Raw genomic sequence first — 23,990 nt, forward strand, 5'->3', positions numbered from 1 at the left:
TTGCTTTTTTTGCTTTTTTCTCCCCATATTTTTTGTTTTGGGGGTGATAGCAATGATGGTACCCCAGAAAAATACCATTTCTTTATTTTTCTACCCCTGTTCATCTAACCACTTTGGTAATAACAGTAGCATTGGTAATAATAGGTAAAAAAACAATTTATATTTACTGTAAACATAAGTAGTTCTCATAAAAATACTGTGAAGTGGGTATTCCAGGCAGATTATCTCTATTCTATAAAGGAGGGAAGTGAGGCCTTCAGAAGTCTTTCTGACTCGTCCCTCTATGGTCACAAAGCTAGTGAGCTATCAGAGACAGGTTCTGAATCCCTGTCCTCCCGTCTTGGAATCAAGTACTCCTAAAGCTAGACCACACTCCCTCAACGTTGTCAGCCAACACAGAAGCACGGGCGGTATACGGTGAGCCGAAGTGGCACAAGTGTCTTACTGAACTCATCTCTCTTCCGCCTTCTCAGTCTACAGGTATTTCTTTGTATGTATGTATGTATTTATTTATTTGCTTGTTTTTAGCTCCCCTGTAAGCTCCAGGGTTGTGATTGAGCAGAACCAGGAGGAAAGGGAAAAAAAAAAAAGGCACAGAACTCTCCAGACTAAAGAATCATAAATACAATCGCCTGGGTCCCAGTTTCAAGATACTCAAGGCTCAGTCCAATCATGGGCCTGCGGACATGTTCCTCTGGACTCGTGACAGCTACAGGCAGCTGAGAGGCCTCCCAGTACAACCGAGAGCCGCCCTATGCCCTCCACAAGGAGTCTGATTTCCTGACTCATTGTTGTATTGTGCTGGGAGGCCTCTCAGCTGCCTATAGCTGTCATGGGTCCAAGAGACACTCAGATTCAATTCTCAACTGTAAGATTGTATTTTGACTGGTAGATTGGTGAAGCCCAAGTCTGTTGGTGATGACTCCTCCCAGGCACAGAGAGCAAGACGGCTTCTCTCAGCCCTGAGACTCTTCAAAACTCAATCCAACCAGTAGCTCTCAACAACAACAGGTTTATTGCAGGTGATAGTTAGGACTGGGTAAGGATGGAGGGCTAGGAATTTCCCTATACCTAATAAATCTCTACCTGTCCCAGACCCACTGACCTTTCAATTCCATGCAAACTTTTATATTTAGATCTCCTTGCATTTTCCCTTTCCTCACAACTCTCCCAGCAGCTTGCTGAGTGACTTTGGGACGGACAAGTCCTTCTAACAGGGTCTCATTTCTCTCTTATATGAAATGAGATGGGGATTGGACTAGATCAGGGATATCAAACTCAAATAGAAAGAGATCCCTGCTGTCCACGTACTGTCTTAGAAAAACACAAATTAACACACTGTTGTTTTTTAATCATTTCAGTCATGACTGACTCTATGACTTCAATTTGGGTTTCTTGGAGAAGAGACTGGAATGGTTTGCTATTTCTTTCTCCAGCTCATTTTACAAAGGAGGAAACTGAGGCAAACAGGAATTAAGTGCCTTGCTCAGGGTCACACAACTAGAAATTGCCTGAGACCAGCTTTGAACTTGAACGAGTAGATATTTCCCTGACTCCAGGCCTGGCACTCTATCCACTGGGTCACCTCACTGCACTTATGGCCAAGATGTGAACTCAGGTCTTTGTGACTCCAGGCCAGGCATTCTATTCACTGCACCACTGAGGTACTCCAACACTATGTTGTGTTGTATTTTATTTATTGTGCATTATTATTACATTATTTGTTTGTTTGTTTGTATGTATTTTATTTATTGATATGTTTATTGTATTGTTATTTATTGTATTTATTTTATGTATTTCATTCATTCATTCACTTATTTGTTTGTTTATTTATTTATTTCCCATGCTTCTGAACTAGATAATCTCAAAGAAGCCACTCAGCTTCAACAATCTATGAATGTACTAAATGTGAAAAGTAAAATATTCATGGTCATATATACTTTCTCAGAAAGGATGCCTATGGGGGCAACTGGGTGCCTCAGTGGATTGAGAGCCAGGCCTAGAGATGGGAGGTCCAAGGGTCAAATCTGGCCTCAGACACCTCTTAGCTGTGTGACCCTGGGCCAATCACTTAACCCCCACTGCCTAGCCCTTACCTCTCTTCTGCCTTGGAACCAATACACACTATTGATTCTAAGGCAGGAGGTAAGAGTTTAAAAAATTAAAAAATAAAATAAAATAAAAGGATGCCTATGGATTCCCTAAAAAAAGCATGTCAGCTCTTTTCTAAGCTTTCCAGTTTCCCAACTTACCTATGCACATTTCATCATCTGTCTCTGCATCTCCTATGCATTGGAATTTAAATTCATTTAGAGAATCAGCAAATTTCCGCTTGGCAGAAGACAAATCTATCAAGAAAGAGGAGAAAAAGAAATACGTATATGAAGGAATGTTTTTTTACTTATTAACAGCTGTCAATTATTTTATGGAAAGAGGTTCTCACTTAGCACAATAAGGAGCTTCCCACAGAGGGGTTTGGCTGTGTGTTTTTTACAAATTAGACACCTCAAACTTAGCATGTCCAAAATGGAACTCACTATATTCCCTTCTAACACTTTCACTCCTCCAAAATTCTCTGCCTCAGTTGAAAGCACCGCCATCCTTTCAGTCAACCAACCAGGTTAGCAACCGTGAGGTTATTCTCAACTCTCAGTCCATATATAATCTGTTGCCATCAATTATGTTCACATCCTCTCTTGTTTCTTCTTCTCCCCGCTTAAAACAGTCATCACACTGGTACGCTAGTTGGAGCCCCTGTCACTTCTCATGTGGACTTAACAAGAGTCTACTTGGTAACTCTGCTTCCAATCTCTTCCATTTCCTACAGAATAATAATTCCACCAAAATGATCTTTCTAACATCTCTAACACTTAAGAATCTTCAGTGGAACTTTATAAAATGGAAACCTTTCAGACTAGCATTTAGAAAGCCTTTCATAGTTTGGCTCTAATCTGCTTTTTCCAGATTTATTTCATACCTTTTTCCCTCTCTGTTTCAGCTATCTTAGACCTACTTACCATTTCCTGGATTTGACATCCCAGCTCCCACTTTCGAACCTTTATTCACACTGTGCCTCATGCCCAAATGCACCTCTCTCCTTATCTCCACCAGAATTCTTAGCAGATTTCAGGCTGTGGCTATCATGCAGCATGGTAAGGACCACCTCAATCATTATGGAGGCTTTCTTGAACCCCTAGCTTTTCACTCCTGAAACCTTGTACTTAAATTGTTTATACATTGTAATCCCAGAAGGAAAGCTTCCTAAGATGTTCGTTCACTGGGTCCTACAATTAAGGTTCCTTGCCTGCTGAATTTGAACAATTCCCCTAGCTATTCTTCTAAGGAATATGATCTGGCATGGCTCTGACCTTTAAAGTCAACAAATTTTACATACATTAGCTCATTTGGTTCTTAGCCCTATAATGTAAGGAGCTCAAGAATATTACCCCTACTTTGTGGAGGAACAAAAGGAGCCTCAGAGTCTGAGTGACTTGCCCCAGGTCCCCTGTTACTACGTGGCAACACCCAGATTCCAAACCAAGTTTTCTAATTCTAATAATAGTGGTGGTTCAGACACTTCCTAGCTGTGTAACTGGGCAAATCACTATAATTCCCATTGCCTACCCTTACCGCTCTTCTGCCTTGGAACCAATACATAGTATTGATTCTAAGACAGAAGATAAAGATATTTTAATAATAATAATGATGATGATGATGATGATAATAATGGTGGATCTTTCCACCCAATCTAAGCAAAAAAAAAAAAAATGCAGTTAAAGCTCCGTGTTCGTTCCTAAATGTGGTCAATTTGCTATGAACCCTAGTGGCAGGTGACCTCACACTTTCTCTTCCTCCTGAAGTGTAAAACAGAAGCAACAGACCCCTAAGTGACCTCATTAAAAACAACAAAACAACATGGGACTCTCTTTTCCCTCCAAGAGTGACTTCTCTAGGGGACCTGGCAGATGTCAATTTAAATCATTTCCTCTGACCCAGAACTCCAGGGTTCCCTCTCGCCAAGAGGCGTCCGGAGCGCGTACAAGCCACGAGGACCGTACGAGAGCACGCATGTACACATATGGTGTTTATAAAGTACTCAAGCTCCTTGTGGAAGATTAAAAAATAAGCTTCTATTTAATACAGTAATAAAAACAAATGATCTTTCACAACGCCTTCACTGCTGCTGGGAATCGGAAACCTCCCGAGCTAACGTTGAACGACCTGCGCTGACAGCTTGCTCGATCCAGACTTTCCCAGCTCAATCCCATATGTGCCCCGTGCCGCCTTCCCGCCAAGGCCTCTAATGACTCCAAATTGCCTTCTTGGCTTTTCTCTGGGGAGGAGGGAAAATGGCATTAGATTTAAAGGCCTGGTGAGGGCTGCTAACCCAGAGCATCAACCCACCCACCCCCGCCACCCTCCAGGAGAAGGCTGCCACCACCCTCGGGAGACAGTCCTCAGGGACTTCTTACTGCGCACCAATCCATCGCTAGAAAAATGAGACAGGGATGAATTCCTCTGTCCAGAGAGGTCTGCAGTTATTCCCATGTTCTCTCCCACATGAATGAAAAAAAGCTTGTGTTTAATTAACTACTTATGAGTTATAACCCCTAGAACATTATAAAGCTCCCTAAAATTAGGGATTGTTTTGTTTTTGTCTGTTGAGACCTAGGATAATTCCTTGAACATAAAAGATGCATAATAAATGTCTGGTATTCCCACATTTGGCTAGCTCTTCTTTATACTATGAAGGAAAAGCAAGGAGACCAGTTGTCACTAGAATAAGTAGGGGACAGACCATAATAAGGCATAAGAAGACTGGAAAACAGAGGGAAGTTGTAAGGGAATCTGAAGGTCAAACAGAATTATATATTTGATGATGGTGGTGATAGGGAGTCACTAAGATTTACTGAGGAAAAGGAGGAAGTAACATAGTTAAGATCTGCACTTCAAGAAAATCATCATGAGAGCTGAGTAGAGGATAGACTGAAGTGGAAAGAGATTTGGGTCAGGCAAAACAACCAGCAGTATTTCAAAGGTAAAATGATGAGAATGTTAGAGGAAAATCTTCAGGATGACTCCAAAAGCAGTCACAACCAGGATGAGGCTGACTGAACCTTACCCTCTCTCCACAAGATTTCAATTTCTTTGGCTAAATTTTTCTGTATTGAATATTTTTTGTTGCAAATATTTTAGAGAGTATTTTGCATTTGGCATCTATTTAAAATGTTGTTCCTAAATTTTGAGGAATCAGTCATGTGATTGATAATGATGAAGGCAATGTCTGCTACTGAAATATCCTCAAATCAGCCCTAAACTCACAGGAATGCCAAACTTCTTCATCTTGGGTCAAGGTGGTTCACCAAAACCCCAAAGGAAAAAATGGGGAAAGGAACCCTGGAAAAGCATCCAATACTTTTTTATTAAGCCAAATCATTATTGTCTTCATCAAAAAACAAAGACAACTCAAGACAGAAGTTTGAGAACTTAATGAATTCTCTCAAAACTCACAAAGCTAGGCTGAGATAATCACTCAAAAAATACAGCCAGCCCTTGGGACAAGTCACACCTGGAGAAGATGCAAAAGGAAGTTGGAATTACGGAAGAAAGATCTTGGAATCACAGCAGAGACCATCAACAGCATCTAACCCAATAGCTTCATTTTATAGATAAGAATGCTTGAGCCCAGGGGGAATTGACAGAAGACAGTATTCCAACCCAGAATCTCTGATTCTACACCTAACACCATTTTCTACTGCCCTGTAACTGACCAGCAAAAAAGGAGACTAAAATAAGTAAAGGCAGAAGAAGAAAGGTGGTGAATCCTAATACTACCACCACCACCGAAAAAGAAAAACCACTTGAGTTGACCCATATGGTATTACTTGCACTGGTTCTCACTTTATGAAAAATGTTTCCTGGGGTTTTTGCTTCACAATGGAAAGTCTGTGAGAAGAAAAGTAAAAGAAGATTCATTTTTCCACCTCTCCAGCTACCTCTTCTCTGCTTCCCCATCACAAGGGAAAAGAAAAACACAAACAAAAGCTCTCTAGTTGGACAATGGACCTCACCAAGCGATAAAGTGAAATGGAACCCAGGCCTGGGCAAGGGGCCAGAATCCTCCTGAAGAGCTAGGAGGCCAGAAGCACCTGCCAATGGGTACCCAGTATGAGAGCAGTAACAATGGAGACTTTGTGAAGCCTTTTTACAGGGGACCCATTTAGTAGCATGCACAGTTTTCAACAGGGCCTGTCTGAAACAGATAGCTCTGTGTTTCAAAAAAGTTACCTCAATTTCTCTGTTCAGTAACACAGAGCACACACCTCTCTGTCACTACATAGCCAATGGGCTCTGGGTGGCTGGCAGAGATACCAGCTGCCCTGGATGAGCCATGGTTAAAAAAAATCTTTCCTTCTGGATGGGGGAAGGGGTTCAATATTAAGACTAAAGCTATCTAAAAAAACTATATAAAGGAAAAGCAAAGAATGGGGCAGTGAGGTAGCTCAGTGGATAAAGAGTCAGGCTTGATATGGATAGGACCTGGGTTCCAATCTGTTCTCAAGACACTTTCTAGTTGTCTTTTACTCATTTAATCCTAAATTCTGCCTTGGAATGGATACTTCATGTTGGGGAGGGGAGGAAAGGAAAAAAGAAGGAAAAAGAAGTAGAGGAGAAAAGAGAACGGAAAGGCAATCTTGAAGCTTAGCTTCTGAAAAAGGACCCACCAACTGATCCACCCTTCACAGAAAATCTTAAAATCAAGATAAAGCATCCTCCCGGAGTGAGCTTGTAAGAGCTTCTTCAAAATGAAACTGAATGCTCTGTAATTATAATATCTAACATGACCCTAAAAAGAAAGGATGAGAAAATACACCTCCCTCCTTTCTTTGAAGATGTAGGAAGCCACAGATATGGGTCACTGCATAGAGTATCAGACACATCAGAAGTGTTCTTTAATTGCTATTCTCTCTTCCCTTCCCTCCTCCCTCTCTGGAGGAATGGCTCACTGAGTGGCAGAGAGATGCATTTAGAAAAGAAGATAATATAAAAACAAACCATATCAATAAAAAGGGATTTTTAGACTCTAAAATAATAGTGACTAATAATAGCTAACAATTATTGTCTCATTTGACCCACAACACTCCTAGGAGTTAAATGCTATTATTTACTCCCTTTTTACAGATGGGGAAACTGAGACAAATAGAGATTAAGTGACCAGGTCAGAGTAGTTAGTGTGGGCTAGATTTTACTCCAGGTCTTCTCAACTCTCAACCTGCACTCTATTCCCCTGTGCCTCCTAGGAATTATTTTTTTGCCATTAATTCTCTTATCAGTCAAGCCTGTTTGTAGTCACAGGAAACATCCCAAACCATGTTTTCCCATTATGCATATGAACTGGTAGCTGGCTCCCAAGTCCCCACTCAACAGAGATGGTCAGCCAGAGGGAGAGCAAAGAGTGTAAAATTTCTGCTTTCTGGGCACATCTTTGGTATCCAAATGGCACAGCTCAAAAACAAACAAACAAACAAAAAAACCTCCAGTCTTTCGCCCACCACTTTGAAAGTCCAGAGCAGGGTCACAGTTCCCCTAATATGCAACACTAGAGAGTTTGAGGGGGACTGGGGTATGGGGAGAATGGCTGGGCAGGGCTGGGAAGAGGAGAGGTGGGAACACGAGAGAGTGAAGGTCAGGGTTGGAAAAGGAAATGGGAAATCTGATTCACTACCTAATTGTCATACATAGTTTATTTTGCTTGAGTTTTTGTGGTGTTTTTGGACTGGATCTATCATTTCATTGGTACATCGCACTACCTAAAAGGAAACTCCCTTTATTATCAAGTGTCTCTGACCAAGTCCTCCTTTCTCAAATATATAAAGAATTGAGTCAAATTTATAATAATACAAGGAATTCTTCAATTGACAAATGGTGAAAGGATATGAACAAGCTTACTTTTCAGATGAAGAAATTAAAACTATCGTTATTCATATGAAAAATGGTATAAATCACTATTAGAGAAATGCAAATTAAAACAATTCTGAAGTACCACCTAAAAGACTGGCTAATAACAGAAAAGGAAAATGATAGATCTTGGAGAAGACTGTGGACAAATTAAGTCAGTACTATACTGTTGGTGGAACCATGAACTAACATAACCATTCTGGAGAACAATTTGGAACCATGCCCAAAGGGTCATAAATCTGTGCTTATTCTTTGATCCAAGCAATACCACTACTAGGCCTATATCCCAGAGACAGAAGATAGCGGAAAAATATTTATAGCAGCTCTCTTTGTAGTGGCAGAGACCTGTAAACTGAAGGGATGTCCATCAATTGAAGAATAGCTAAACAAATTACAGTACATAATTATAGTGAAATACTGTATCATCTTACCTGCCAACTTGGGGAAGAGGAAAGGAGAGAATACAGATCACAAAATATCAGAAGACAATTATTGGAAATTGAACCAGGGGACAGCTGGGTGGCTCAGTGAAAAGAGCACCAGGCCTAGAGACAGGAGGTCCTAGGTTTAAATCTGGCCTCAGACACTTTCTAACTGTGACCCTAGAAAAATCACATTACCCCACCCACCCACCACTGCCTTGCCCTTACCACTTGGAACCAATACACAGCATTAATTCTAAGATGAAAGGTAAGGGTTTTGTGAAGAGGGGAAGGAAAGGGAGGGGGAAATTGTACCAATGTGTAACCTGGAAAAAATGAAAAAATTTTTTTAAAAAGGTTAAGTGACCTTCCCAGGATCACAAAGTCAGAGATCAAGTCTCCCTAATTCCAAAGCCAGCTCTTTCTATGTCACACTAGTCCATGTATGATCTATAAGATGGTATGGATTTAATATACACACACACCCTATAAATCATTATAATATAGGCTATGTTTCTTGGGTATTTTCTCTTCCTTTTTTAAAAAAATCCTTACCTTCTGCCTTAATATTAATTCTAAGACAGAAGAGTGGCAAAGGCTAGGCAATTGGGGTTAAATGACTTGCCCAAGATCACACAACTAGTAAGAATCTGAGGTCAAATTTGAACCCAGATCCTCCCAGGTCTGGTGCCCTATCCACTGTGCCACCTAGATAACCCTCTAATTAATATATATATATATACATATACATATATACACATACATATGTATACATATATGTTAATTTTTAAAGTAATTTTTGCAGTTGCATGTCAAAACAATTTTTGACAATTATTTTCTGACATTTTAGAATTCTGATCTTCTCCTTCCCTACTCTCTTTACCCTCTCCAAGGCAGTAAATAGTCTGATGTAGGTTATTCCTATATTTTCATTCAATCTATATTTCTATATTCATATTGTGAAAGAAAACTGATATCACACAATAAAAAATTCATGAAGGAAATAAAGTGGAAGATAGCATGTTCTAATCTGTACCCATGCTCTAACAGTTTCTTCTTTGGTTATTAATAGCATTTTTATCATGAGGCCTTTGTGGTTATCTTGAAAGCTAGCTTGGCTAATTTTGTTCTTCACAGTTGATCATAGTATAATATTTCTGTTACTGTATACATTGTTCTCCAGGTTCTGCTCACTTCACTTTGAATCAGTTCATCTAAGTCTTTCCAGATTTATGTTTGTTTTTTTTAGACCCTTACCTTCCATCTTAAAATCAATACTGTGTATGTTGGTTCTAAGGCAGAAGAGTGGTAAGGGCTAGGCAATGGGGGTTAAGTGACTTGCCCAGAGTCACACAGCTAGGAAGTATCTGAGGTCAGATTTGGGCCTCCTGTCTCTGAGTCTGACTCTCAATCCACTGAGCCACCCAGCTACCCCCTTTCCAGGCTTTTTAAACTCATTCTGTTCAGCGTTTCTTATGGTACAATAGTATTCCATTACAACCACATACCATGGCTTGTTCATCCATTCCCCCAAGTGATGAACAACCCTTCGCTTTCCAATTCTTTGTCATTACAAAAAAAAGCCACTAAGAATATCTTTGTATGAGTAGGTCCTTTTCCCTTACCTCTGATACTTTGGCAATACAGACCCAGTCGTGGTATTCCTGGGTCAAAGGGTGTGCATAGTTTTATGACCCTTTGAGTGTGGTTCCATATTGCTTTCCAGAATGGTTTTATCAGTTCAGTTCTGTCTCAATTTTCCCACTCCAGCTCCAATTTTTTCCCTCCAACATTTGTTTTTTTCCTTTTTTGGTCATGGTAGCTAATCTGATAGGTGTGATGAAGTATCTCTGAATTATTTTAATTTTCATATCTCTAATCAATAATGATTTGGAACATTTATTTATATGACTAAAAATAGTTTTAATTTCTCCTTCTGAAAACTATCTGTTCATATCCTTTGACCATTTATCAGTTGAAGAATGCCTTGTACTCTTATCTCTAGTTTATTTTCTAAGAGATTTTGCCAATTAGAAAGCCTTTGTGAGATCCACTCTGATTGAGGGGGTGGGGAGGGAAATCAGGGAATCTGATTGCCATAAGCCTATCCTAAGCAATCTTCTGTTCCAAGACTTCAAGTGGCATGCCCACGCATCAGCAACTTTGTTTGGGGAATACAGCATATTTTCCTTTTCACACCCAGGAAGGATTAGTGATATCCTGAATATATTATGGGCCTCAGAACCCAGTCAGGACAGATCTGTTCCAATTATCATTCACTCTGACGTTCAGAGAAATCCAAGAGTCACATTCCACCTCAGAGAAAGGGAAAGGAGAGGCTGGTGAAAGTGCTGGGAGCTGGCCAAGTTCTCTGGCATCTCACTCCTATAACCAACTTCATACCCAAGCGCACAGAAAGGGGAGCCAAGTGGAGTCAATAATATTTACTCTGTAGAAACATCTGTTGCTAGGAAGGCAGAAGCCGGGCCAGGGCCAAGATAAGATGTTAATTACCAGCATCTGGGATGTGCATCTGTTTCCCCAAAATCAATAGCCTTTACCTCTTTTGGGGAAGAGACTAGAGAGAGCCAATGAGGGATTCTGGAAGGAACTGGGTTTTATTTTTCAATCAGTACTCCTAACAGGTAGTTCTTTTTTTTCTTCGCAATTTAATATCTCCCATCAAAAACTGGGGAAAACAGAACTAACTGAAATCAATAGTCATGTGTTATTGCTGGAACAGAAAGTTTAATGTAGTAAAAACCAATAAATATTACTGATATGTTTTGACCCTAGCTGAATTTTACCTAACTCTTACCAGAAAAACCTTAGTCAACATTATCTTCATCTTCATTTTTGAGAGAATTTAAAAACCTCCAACATAAAGGGGAGAGAAAACTCCCAGGACTGTTTCTAGCATTTTCCCAACAATCTAGCAAAGTATTTTTATCTCATTCCCATTCACAAACCCATGAACTCCCCTGCTTGATAAGTCACATCTTCTTTTCTGTACCAGACTGGGGGTGGTGGGGTGGTGGACCTAGGGACTTCCTATGATTTGCTAAAAGTCACAAAAGGTACAATTTGAACCCAGGTCCCCGACTCCTTCTTTCTATTGTACCATGTTTGCCTCATCCTCTCAGTCACAAGTTTGTCACCTTAGAGGTACAGTTCTTAACATTTTTGTGTTATGGGCCTCTCGGGTAGTCTGGTGAAATCTGTACACCCTCTTCTCAGAAGGTTTTTGAAATGCATAAAACAAATTTCATAAGACTACAAAGAAAATCAATTATATTGAAGAAAAACAGTAGCCAGATTTTTTTTTCATTCTCTCAGGTTAGGAATCCATGCCTTGGAGTCATTCCTCTGTCCACAGATTATTAGACCATCATACTTCTACCTCCTTTCCATTAGTAACTGGGACTCTCTTTGGCTTGGACAGTTCGGCTTTTGCTGTATCTTGCTGTGGTCTCCTCAGCACAGCATGTACCATCACTCTTTCCAGTTCTCCTCTATAGGAGATCTTTCCCCTCCTGGAATGTCAGTTCCCTGAGGTCAGAGACTCTCTTGTTTTTTGGTATTTGTTATCTCCCATACAATAAGTGCATATATTAAGTTATGTTTCTCATCTGCCCATGCCTGAATCTACTTATTGTCAATGCCTGCTGAGACGACTCCACCACACAAAGCATCTTTCCCATCTAATCCTACCTTTCCACTCACATCTATCCAAGGACAGCCACCATCACCTTTCACCAGAACCCACCAGGATAGCCTCTGGTCCTTTGTTGCTCCAATTTACCCTCCACAAAAGGTAAAAAAATATTCTTCCTTAAGGCACAAAAGTCGTGTCATTTCCTAGCTCAAAAAGCTTCAGGAACTCCCTTATTGCATTGGCATTCTATATTTCAGGTCTAACTGATGTTTCCAGACTTGTTTCACATTTCTCTCCTTTCACAAAACTGTTTCAGCCAAACTGATGTATGAGTTATACTCTGAAATCAATATTCTATCTCCCATTTTTTTTCCAGCCATAATGCTAAAAGCTCACTGGTGATCTGGTTCCCAGGAGCCCACCTGTGCTTAAAAAGACAGTTCTGAAATATATTCTTTCCTGAACTCCCTAAAAATCGTTAGCTTCCTTCAAGGCTGAGCTCAGATGGACCCTCATCCCTTGAAGGCTTCACTAATTTCTCTTTCTTTCACACACACACCCCTTAAATCACTTCGAATCACATTTTCCTACAGAGATATTGTATTTCTCCCCATCCCCTTTCTTGAAAAGACATTTAATTGTATCCCTAGTGCCTAGAATGGTGCCTTAAAATGAGGGGGTCCTGGAAAATATTTTTTAATAGAGAGAAATCCAAATAGGTATGTCCATGTTGCAAGACTCAAGTACCAGCTCTCACAATGTAGGTCAGCCAACGTAGAAGAATGTAAAAGAGAATGGGACCTCTCCCTTCTCTAATTATAATCACTGCTTACACCCCACAATCTAATGCTCTGGCTCCATACCAATCTGCGTTGTTCTCTCATTGTTTAGTATATGGTAAATTCCTCTCCCAAATAGCAGCTTAAAGGTTAGTCTGAGTAATCTATAGAAGGTCCCTCCCAAACCTGACATTTTAATATTTTACAACCATGTCTTAAATCAAACAGGCAAAAAGACACCTATGTAGACATAGAGACACCCAAGTCGGGGGTCACTAGGTGGCTCAGTGGATTGAGAGCCAGGCCTAGAGGGGTCAAATCGGGTCAAGCCCTTTAAGCCCCCTTGCCTAGCCCTGACAGCTCTTCTGCTTTAGCACCAAGACACAGTATTACTGCTAAGACAGACAGTAAAGGTTTAATGTATGTAAATATATACCCAAACACCCAAATAAACCTATGATCTCATCATAAGGATGCTCCCTGCATCAGTGCTGATTGCAACTCATCTTGTTAAACTCTTCCATGATCCTCCCACAAGTTCTCACCTGTGTACTGGGTACCTTTCTTGATTTCTTTTGATACTGTGTGTGTATGTGTATATATATATATATATATATATATATACACACACAGTATCAAATATATATATATACACACACAGTATCAAATATATATATAAGTATATATATACATATACACACATATACACACACAGTATCAAAAGAAATGTATATATATATATTTTTATACACACACACACACACACACACACACACACACACACCCCAATGGAAAATGCAAGCTGCCTATTTGCTCCATGACTAGTCCATTTTCTCTCTTTATCACACATTTCCCCAATGGCAGCTTTTAAATATTTCATTTAAATAATATTTAAATAATTTAATTTTAATTTTATAATAATCTACACTAAATGATTAAGTAATCATTTAAAATAATAATTATTCTTTTTCTTCAAAGCTGCCTATTGTTTATACAAAGTGTCTCAAAAGTCCTGGTGGAGCTTTAATCATCCTGTAGATATTGCAGCCCACTCATGCCCACCCCTGTGGAACATTCGCTTTAATTCTCTGGAGAAGGCAGTATTCCACGGCTTCCTAAACAGTGATAAATAGGAAGCTATCTTTAAAATGTGGCTGGAAGGTAGGTAGGCAGATAGACAGATAATCTTTTGTATTTCTTATGCCCACAGCACAGAGCTATATAAATAACAGCTACTCACTACATACTTGCTGAATTCCTGAACTGATTTAATGACCCCCTGAGCTATGACCACAAGTCCACTTACAGCCAGCATTTGGGAAATAAATACATCCTAATCACTGACCAAAAACCAGGGACAAACACCCACTGCTTAAAACTTACCCCTGTGGGACAGCTGGGTGGCACTGTGGATTGAGAACCAGGCAAATCTGTCCTCAGACACTTCCTAGCTCTGTGACCCTGGGCAAGTCACTTAACCCCTTACCACTCTTCTGCCTTGGAACCAATATAGAGCAGTGATTCTAAGTCAGAAGGTAAGGGTTATAAAGTGTAAAGTAAAGTAAAGTAAAGTAAAGTAAAGTAAAGTAAAGTAAAGTAAAGTAAAGTAAAGTAAAGTAAAGTAAAGTAAAGTAAAGTAAAAAAGTAAAAAAGTAAAAAAGTAAAAAAGTAAAGTAAAGTAAAGTAAAGTAAAGTAAAGTAAAAAAAGTAAAGTAAAAGTAAAAGTAAAAGTAAAAGTAAAATAAAAACAGCCTTTCATCCAGTCACAACTATATGGGCCCATCCATCATTCTCACTTCATTAAAGATTTTTAAGAAACCAATCCCTAAAAAACAGCTCTAAGGGGGCAGCTGGGTAGCTCAGTGGATTGAGAGTCAGGCCTAGAGACAGGAGGTCCTAGGTTCAAACCCGGCCTCAGCCACTTCCCAGATGTGTGACCCTGGGCAAGTCACTTGACCCCTGTTGCCTACCCTTACCACTCTTCCGCCTATAAGTCAATACACAGAAGTTAAGGGTTTAAAAAATTAAATAAATAAAACTACATTAAGATTTCTGGGCTCTCCTGTAGAATGCCCCTATCCAGAGGCAAAGAAACAGACTAGGTAGCCAAGAGAGCTTTCTCCATGGTGCTCTTCAAAAAAGTTCCAAGCTTTTTTTCTGTCTAGCAACATCAGAAGAAGGTGAGAGGGGAAACAGAGAGCAGGTTGTCAGATTTGGGATGGCCTAAATTTGAATTCTATCTCAAAAACTTACGGTGTGATCCCAGGAAAAACCATTTTACCTTGTTTGGGTTCTGTTTCCTCACTGGTAAAGTGAATATAACAGTTGTAGGACTTCCCCCAACAGGGTTGTGGGGAGAATCAAATAAGAAAATGGATGTAAAGCACTGTGTGAAATAAAACCCTATGTAAGTAGCAATGAGAGGAGCCAGAACCGTGTGATCTGATTGGTGTAAGTGTAAAAGTGAAATTTGGGAAATGTATCAAACTACATTTCCCGTGGTCCAACGGGTTTCCGTTTCCGGTTTTTGGGCTTGGGAAGGCTTACGTCTTGACGCAGGGAAGGGTTTAAATCTCCTGGGTTAGGAGGGAGTGGTCTCTTTTGCGAGTAGGCGCTTCCAGGAAACAGGAGACAGTAATGGAGGCGGCAGTTTTGAATGCTTACAAGCGCGTGGTCTAATGATTTTATCTATCAGCATGGCTTTAATTAAAATACTAATATATATATTTATACAAGCATTTATCATTTTTAATTCTTACAGTAAGGAACCTTCAGATGAGGAAATTCCCTCCATCAATGCGGACCAGCAACTTACAATTTTAGAGTCGTTGCCTAGACCGCTGGGAGATGAAGTGACTTTTTCAGGGTTACTCTGCCAGTGTCAGAGATAAAACTTGAACCCAGGCTTTCTGGGCTTGAAAGTCTGGTCTCTTATCCATGGCGCCATGACGACAACAGCCACAAAAACAAATAATAACTATCATAATCATAATACATAGTACTTTAAGGTCTACAAAGAGTTTTTCTTTTTATATCATGAGATAGGTGCTATTATTATCCCCATATTAAACATTGAGGAAACTGAGGCCAAGAGGTCAAAATTCAGTTGTTATTGCTATTTATGTCTCCATATTATATTTATTTTAATTATTTATATTTATATTTTTGCTCTTCTAAATCCTATACAGGTCTCTAGGAGAGCCCCCAAACAGGGCCCCCTAGGTCAAGCTCTTGGGTATCAAGTCAAGCTACATGAAGATAGACAAAAGTGAAGCTCTGCAAAACAATGCAATGAATAGGTCAGCAAGAAATACATACCCTTTTCTGAAGTTTTTAAGCTAAAGATCAAGCTGAATTACAAAAAAGGGGTAGGAGGTAGTACAAAGGTACAATGAAAAGAATTCTGGATTTGGAAACAGAAGGCCTGGGTTCAAATCAACAAGAAATCTTTCAGTCCTTCCACAAGCAGGGCACCTTCTTGAGGTGCATCAATGCCTGCCATCTTGGGATGAAGTTTGTAAGCACAGTCAGGCTCTTAGGGACCAGATTCCCAGACAACTAAACACAAGCTCCCTAGGAATACAGATTCTTTTTTAAAAAATTGTTTTATTAATAGAATTTATTAAAAGTGTCTCAGCCTTCTCTCTCTTCCCCAAAACACAGAAGATATCATCCAGGAGACAGATATGTGTGTGTGTGTACACACACACACACACACACACACACACACACACACACATACATAATCTTTCATGTTTCCGTTTTTCAGTTCCCTCTCTGGAGGTGACATTACAAGTTTTTCTTCAAATATTAAATCTGTAGCTATATAAAGTTCTTTTGATTTTACTCTTTTCACTGCTCATTATCCCATTGAGTTCTTTCCAAGTTTGTTTGTTTTTTTAATTAGCCTGCTCATTGCTTCTTATGGCACAGTAAAATTCCATCACAATCATATACCAAAGGAGATAGCTGGGTGGCTCAGTGGATTGAGAGTCAGGCCTAGAGACAGGAGGTCCTAGGTTCAAATCCGGGCTCAGACACTTCCCAGCTGTGTGACAAGTCACTTGACCCCCATTGCCCACCCTTACCACTCTTCCACCTAGGAGCCAGTACACAGAAGTTCAGGGTTTAAAAAAAAATTTTTTAATATAATAAAAATGACAATTCCAGGAGAAAAATATTGTACACACTAATAGTAATATCGTACAATGATTGACTATGAATGACTTAGCAACACAATGATCCAAGACTTATAATGAAAAATGCTATCCATCCCCAGAGAAAGAATTGATAGAATCTGAATGCTGATCCAAAGTATACTTTTTTCACCTTTCTCTATTTTTCTTAGGATTTTTTTTTTGGTCTGTATTTTCTTTCACAACATGACTAATATAGAAATATGCTTTGCATGACTGCACATGTATAATCCAAATCAAAATGCTTGCCTTCTCGGTAAGTAAGGAGAGGAAGGAGGGAGAAAGTGAGTTTAGAATGCAAATTTGTTAAATCAAATCTTGTGCCTTTAAATATAATTGAGGGGAAAAATAAAATATGTGAGAAAGAAAAAGGTAGCATTCAAGCTAAGCCTTGAAAGGAGTTAAGTGAGATCCAGAAGAGAAAGAAAACAAGATAATCATTGTCATTTGTCTCAAGAGAGATTTACCTTGTCAAATTTATTTTTATTAATGAAATAAAATCATTCTAAATAAGTGTTTTCATCACCAGCAGCAACAGCTGACCAAATGCCAACAACAATCAGATAGGCTCATGAATCCTGAGAGGGACAAGCACCTCAGACCACCAGTCTTGCTCCCAGCCCACCTCTCACAACCATCCTACAGGACAGCAGCTCTTGCAGAGAAGGGCCTGGCCATTCCCACCTACTGTGAACCCATCTGCTATCTACTGGGCAGGTAAGCCAGCTTGGCTGAAGCAGCAAAGCACCGTGAGGGAGATACAGGAGGCAGCAAGTGCCAGGGGAGTCCAAAAAAAAAAAAAAGTTGCTGAATGCCACTTAGACTAAGATGACTGGTCTACTACAATGTTCTTTTTTTTTTTTTTAACCCTTACCTTCCTTCCGTCTTGGAGTCAATACTATGTATTGGCTCCAAGGCAGAAGAGTGGTAAGGGTAGGCAAAGGGGGTCAAGTGACTTGCCCAGGGTCACACAGCTGGGAAGTGTCTGAGGCTGGATTTGAACCTAGGACCTCCCGTCTCTAGGCCTGGCTCTCACTCCACTGAGCTACCCAGCTGTCCCAATCCTATATATTTTATTTTATTCCTGACTGTTTTTCTGAGAAGCAGCAAATTGGTACCACCAGATTGGCAAGGGGCCTATGATATAAGAAAAGGTTATAAAGCCCATGCTCGACCATCATCACCCTTTTTTTGCTCTGGTCTCCAAGAAGAGGTGGCCCTTCTCCTTGCCACAGCTAACTCCTCTCCTTCTGTCCTTGAACCCATTACCTCTCCTGTCTTCCTGAAACTTGCTCTAATCAAGCATTCCTATCCCATTTCCACCTCTTCAAGTCTCCTGATCTACTGGCATTTTTCTTGTTTCCTACAAGCTCACTCTATTGCACATCTTTTAAAAATTATAATCTGATAAAAACATGATTTATCACTTGTTTGTTTGGGTATATATATTTTGGGGTTTGAGTTTTATAAGATCATTCACTTACAAAAATGAATAATGTAGCGATCCAGGTATACATTAATTGTGATATTATTTTAAGAAGTATTCAAAAACTTAACTCTTATACTGCTAATGATTGATCCCTGCAATCCTGAGTCAAATTGAATGTTGACCTTGCCAAATCCCTAGCCCTTCCCTAAGGCCACACCCCAGAAGAGAGTCAGTTATCTCAGTCTCCTTACTTTTCCTTCAATGATCAATTAACATAGGTATCAAACATCAGTAGATGCCTTAGGCCCTATCCACCCTGCATCCTGATCTTAGCTCTACTTATTGTTTTAGGTTTTGGCAGTTTGCATTTTATGATGATTACCTCATAATGTTAATGTATCAGGCCACCAGCCTCTCCCCTTCCCCCCATACTGTTGTAACCCCAATAAAAGTGACAAGACATCAGTTGGCAGGAGAGCTCTCAACTATCAGAGCTCCTAACCATGAAGCTCTTGACCATCAGAGCTTACTCGCTGTCTGTCTACCTTATGCCAAAACTCTCTGTGTCTGCGTGTCTTTATTCTCCCCTTATATTCTCTTTCCATTAATCCTTAACCCGTAACCCATTTTCACTCAGTCCTTGGTTCCCCTTTCTGAGTGTCCAACCCACTAGGAATCTTCGTGGAGTCGGTGGACGGCTTCAAATAATATAGAAATGTTTTATGTGATAATACATGTATAACCCAGGGAAAAAATAATTTAAAAAAAAATGTTTAATTGTGATCTGACCCTGTCATTTGTTCATGTTACTCGCCTTCTCTTCTTCCTTTCATAGTCATAGTCCTGGAGTTATCTACACTCAGGGGCCTTTTCTCAGTCCATAATTTATGCATCCTCCCTGAAGCTTTTGATACTAATAGTGCCCATTCCCTGCTCTTTGGATACTACTTCCTCCCTTCTGCTTCTCTGATAGCACTTCCTCCTGGTTCTCTTCTGCCAATCTAAGCACTCCTCATTCTTTGCTGAATCATCACCCATCTCCTGTCCCCTGATAATGAGGTGTTCTCTCAAGTTTATGTCTTAGGCTCTCTTCTCTCTTAACAATCTTATTCCCTGCTGCCCACCTCCAGAGAAAGAACTGTTGAAGTTGGATGGATACTGACCAAAGCAAATCATATCAGTGTATTTATGGTTTTATTTGGGGTTTTTAGTTATGTGAGTGTGCTCTAATAACAATGACCAATATGTAAGTGTGTTTTGCATGATAATAAAAATTAAAAAAAATTTTAAGAAATCTCATTCCCTCCCCATAGGTTTAATTATCACCATATAAATAATTCTCAGAGAGTAATCATTTCTCCCCTGTATTTTGATTCCACATGACCAAATGTCTAGTGGACACCTCCACTTCGATGTCCCAATAGAAATCTCAAATATGGCAAGTCCAAACTGGAATTCCATTAAATTAGGTAGGCTCTTCCTAATCCTAAATTCCCCATTTCTATAGAAGGTACTTCTGTTCCCTCCTATCACACCCTGCAGTCAAGGTGTAGACTTATTTTTTTTAACTGAGTTTATGGGAGCAACTGGCTCAGTGGATTGAGAGCCAGGCCTAGAGACAGGAGGTCCTAGGTTCAAATCTGGCCTCAGACACTTCCCAGCTGTGTGACCCTGGGCAAGTCACTTAACCCCCATTGCCTACCCCTTACCACTCTTCTGCCTTGGAACCAATATACAGTATTGATTCTAAGATGGAAGGTAAGGGTTTAAACAAACAAACAAATAAACAAACTGAGCTTACATCCTTTTTTTTTTTTTAATTATTCAAAGGTATTTTATTTTCCTAATTATGTAGAGTAACAATTTTCAACATACATTTTCCAGAATTAAAAGATCTAAATTGTCTGTCTCCCTCCCTCCCTTCCTTCCTTCTCTCCCCTCTCTTGGAGATGGTAAACAATTTGATCTGATTTATACATGTATTTATCATGCAAAATATGTTTCCGTGTTGTCACCCAGATTTATAACTACAGTCTTCCCTTGCTCTTCTCATCCTCTCATAAATGTACCCAAACATTTGCAAAGACTTAATAATTCCTCCTCTACAACATCTCTGCATCCATCTTCTTCTCTCCATTTATATCCTAGTTTAGGCCCTCTACCACCTCTCATCTGGTCTACTTATAAGGTTTCCCCCCTTCCAGTCTTTCTCTTCTCCAATCCACATAGCAGCCAAATTATTATCCTAACAATTTCTGTCATGTCACCTGCTCAAAATTCTCCACTGGCTCCTCATAGTCTATAAAAATTCCTCCTACAGCATTTAAAGGTGTTTACAAGCTGACTCTGATTCCAAGAATCTTAAAATCTGGGGACTGTGAAATTAGGTTTGGGGTTTTTTAAACTTATTTGCTATTTTTAATTAAATATTTAATTTTTAAATTTAATATTTCAGGATAATTGGTTTACTTTTTAATCTAATCTATTTTACTTTATTCATTTATTGGTGCATATTTTGAAAAAGAATCTATATGCCTTACCAGATTGTCAAAGGTGTCCAGACACAAAAAACGGTGAAGACAACCAGTTTTTTAAGCTGGCTGAAGAATTTCAAAGCCTTTTAGGACTGGAGATCCTCATCTGACTCTTTCATATTACAAAGAAGAAACTGAGATCAGAGAAAAGCGAGGTGGCTTGCCCAGGGTAATAAGAAGTAATTGAATTGGTTAAAAACCCATTTATGAAGTTCTTGCTAGATTGAAGAGCGTGTTGACAGCAAGTAAGGATAGAGACTATCAGAGAACATTTGTGTTGTATTGGTGAGTATGGATTTGGGGAGGGGACAGAGATAATATGTAATTTGGTAAGTGAAATACAAGATTTTTTGAAGAGTTATTGTTTGGTCCTGTCCAACTCTTTGTGATCCCATTTGAGGTTTTCTTGGCAAAGATACTGGAGTGGTTTGCCATTTCCTTCTCCAGCTCATTTTACAGATGAGGAAACTGAGGCACACGGGGTCATATAATTAGGAAGTGTCTGAGGCCAGATTTGAACTCATGAAGATAAATTTCTATGGCTTCTTGACCCCAGGCCGGGTGTGATATCCACTGCACCACCAAGCTGCCCAGTGTGAAGAGAGAGAACACTAATGCCCTGGAGGGGAATGAGCTGAGAGGGGATACTGAGATGGATCAGGCAGAGCTTGGTGTAGGAGGATTGTTGTGGCTTGGTTTGCTTTCTGTATGAATGGCTCTGAAGGAAGACCCAAATTCAGATATGAGCTCTGACACTAGCTGTTTAACTCTAGGCAATTCATTTACTCTTTGCCTCAGTTTACTCAACTGTAAAATGGGATAATAATAATAGCACCTCCTTCCCAGGGCTGTTGTGAAGATGAGATAAGATAATATTTATTAAAGTGCTTACACAGTGCTTGGCAAACAGTAGGCACTTAATAAATGTGTTTCCTTCCTTCTTTTCTCTAAAGACACAGTTTCCAAGGTCTCTTTCACCTCTAAACTCTTGTCAGCCTATTCTCTGTGAAAAACTCTTTCTTACAAGGAATAGGAAAATGGCACTAACTTCTCAAGGCCCACAGAGCCATTCATACAGAAAGCAAACAAAGCCACAACATCCAGAAAAAGAATTACAGAGTTGAAGACTAAAATAAAATTGCTGACAAAAAAGAGGCAGTTCCAAAGATCACAGAATAAGGTGAAGAAAATTCAGAGGGGCCCCTATGTAAGTAACACAGATATGAAAACAACCAGTCTTTAAGCTGGCTGAAGAATCCCACAGCAGTTTAAAAATGATTCCTGGTAAATGCCTAATGGTCCTATTTTTAAAGACAAAATTCATCCTGAAAAGTTTGGTTTTCTTTTGTCTCACTGCATGACAGCCCAACTTAGAACCTATGGTTTAAACCTGTGGTTTACGGGCTATCAGAAACATGGGCTACAGGTTATTTTTTTCTTTCTTTATCAGCAAACACTAAAGTACTTGGTTATTTGAGGGGCAGCACGGTAGAGTGGCTAAGGCACTAGACTTAAAATGTTAAAGATCTGGGTTCAAATCCCATATCAAATATCTGGGTGACCCCAGGCAAATGACTCAATTTCTTTATCTATAAAATTAGAAAGAATCTCTGAGGTCCTTTCCTGCTCTAAATCTACAATCCTGTATCTCGGCATTTAAAACACAGTTCAACACATTCAATAAAAGAAGAAAGAAGTGATTTGTCCTAATATTTCTCATGGGAGGCAGTGGAAAGAATGCTTTCTATGCAGCCAGAGGACTTCACTACTATCTGTGTGACTCTGGGCCAGTCACTACTGTACTTTGAAACTCAGTTTTCTCATCTGTAAAGTAAGTGACTTGTCCTAAATAATCTATAAGTCTTCTCTTAGAGAGAAGTATTTGGGGGGCAAATTCCATCAATGGCATGTCCAATGGCCTTATTAGCATTTACACCACAAAAGCAGCATCATGAAGCAACAGAACAGAATTCCCTGCAAATGCCATCTTTTTCTCCTAAAGCAAGCCTACCCTTCCTCCCATGATGCTTACTTCTACGCCACAAGCAGTAGGTGGCACTCTACTACATTCAAGATTTGAAAGGAATGGATTGTATGTCAAGCACTCAGTTATCTGTGAAAAATGAGAGGAAGGCCCAGGCTTACACAGAAAGTTGGGGACTGGAAAGAAATCTCCCAGGATCCCCAATCCCTCTCCCTTTGTTTAAGGCTGTGGGAATGGGAGATGCAAAGGGAAGAGGAGGGGCGGCTGCAGACTTTGCTTTATCTATTCAAGCCCTGGGCAGGAAAGCAGAAATCTAGAAATCACAAACAAAGTGTAATTGAATCCCAAGCCCATTGACAGGCTGGAAGAGCATCTCCCAAATCCCTCTAAATCTGGCTGCTGCGTGCTTAGGCAGGGGCTCCTTTCATTATTATCTGTCTTGTACCAACATATGTCTGATTACACGCTTGCAGGCTTTTCCCCGGAGGCCTTGAAGTGGACATCAGGAAAGGAGAGTTTCTAAAAGAGACATTTCCAACTTAGGACACTCAAAGTTCAAGCAACTTTCAAAGTGATTTTTACACAAAATGAAAGAGGGAGAAGAAACAATTATCTATTATTCTGATCCATAAAAGTCCACGGTTAACTTTCTTCCTTTTTTTTTTTTTTTGGCTATTGAACAAACCTCTTGGGTTGGAGAGGACTAGAACCCACACTTTTCCTGCACCCCAAATGTTCACTATGGCATTACATATTTATATAGTGTTTTAAAATACGTCTCTTCTTCCAGGAAACCACTGTACACAGTGACAGCAAGATTGTGGAATGATCCAACATGATAGACTCAGCTACTCTCAACAATATAACAACCCAGGACAAATCTGAGGGACTTACTGACAAAGAATACTATCCAGCTCCTGAGAAAGGACTATTGGAGTCAAAATGTAGAGGAAAGCAGATGATTTATCACTTGTTTATTTGGGTTTTTGTTTGGGGGTTTGGGTTTTATAAGATTAGTCACTTATAAAAATG

General features: G+C 39.7%; 1 protein-coding gene across 1 annotated transcript in view; it reads right to left on the bottom strand.

The window, feature by feature from the left end:
- The window catches only part of ARHGAP26 (Rho GTPase activating protein 26), a 552,571-nt gene that overhangs the window by 380,096 nt on the left and 148,485 nt on the right, over positions 1–23,990 (bottom strand). Inside the window, exon 2 of the mRNA XM_044659871.1 lies at positions 2,253–2,348. Within this exon, the coding sequence (XP_044515806.1) occupies positions 2,253–2,348 (96 nt within the window). The remainder of the gene's footprint in view (positions 1–2,252; positions 2,349–23,990) is intronic.

The sequence above is a fragment of the Gracilinanus agilis genome, chromosome 2 (assembly GCF_016433145.1).
Source record: "Gracilinanus agilis isolate LMUSP501 chromosome 2, AgileGrace, whole genome shotgun sequence".
NCBI lineage: Eukaryota > Metazoa > Chordata > Mammalia > Didelphimorphia > Didelphidae > Gracilinanus > Gracilinanus agilis.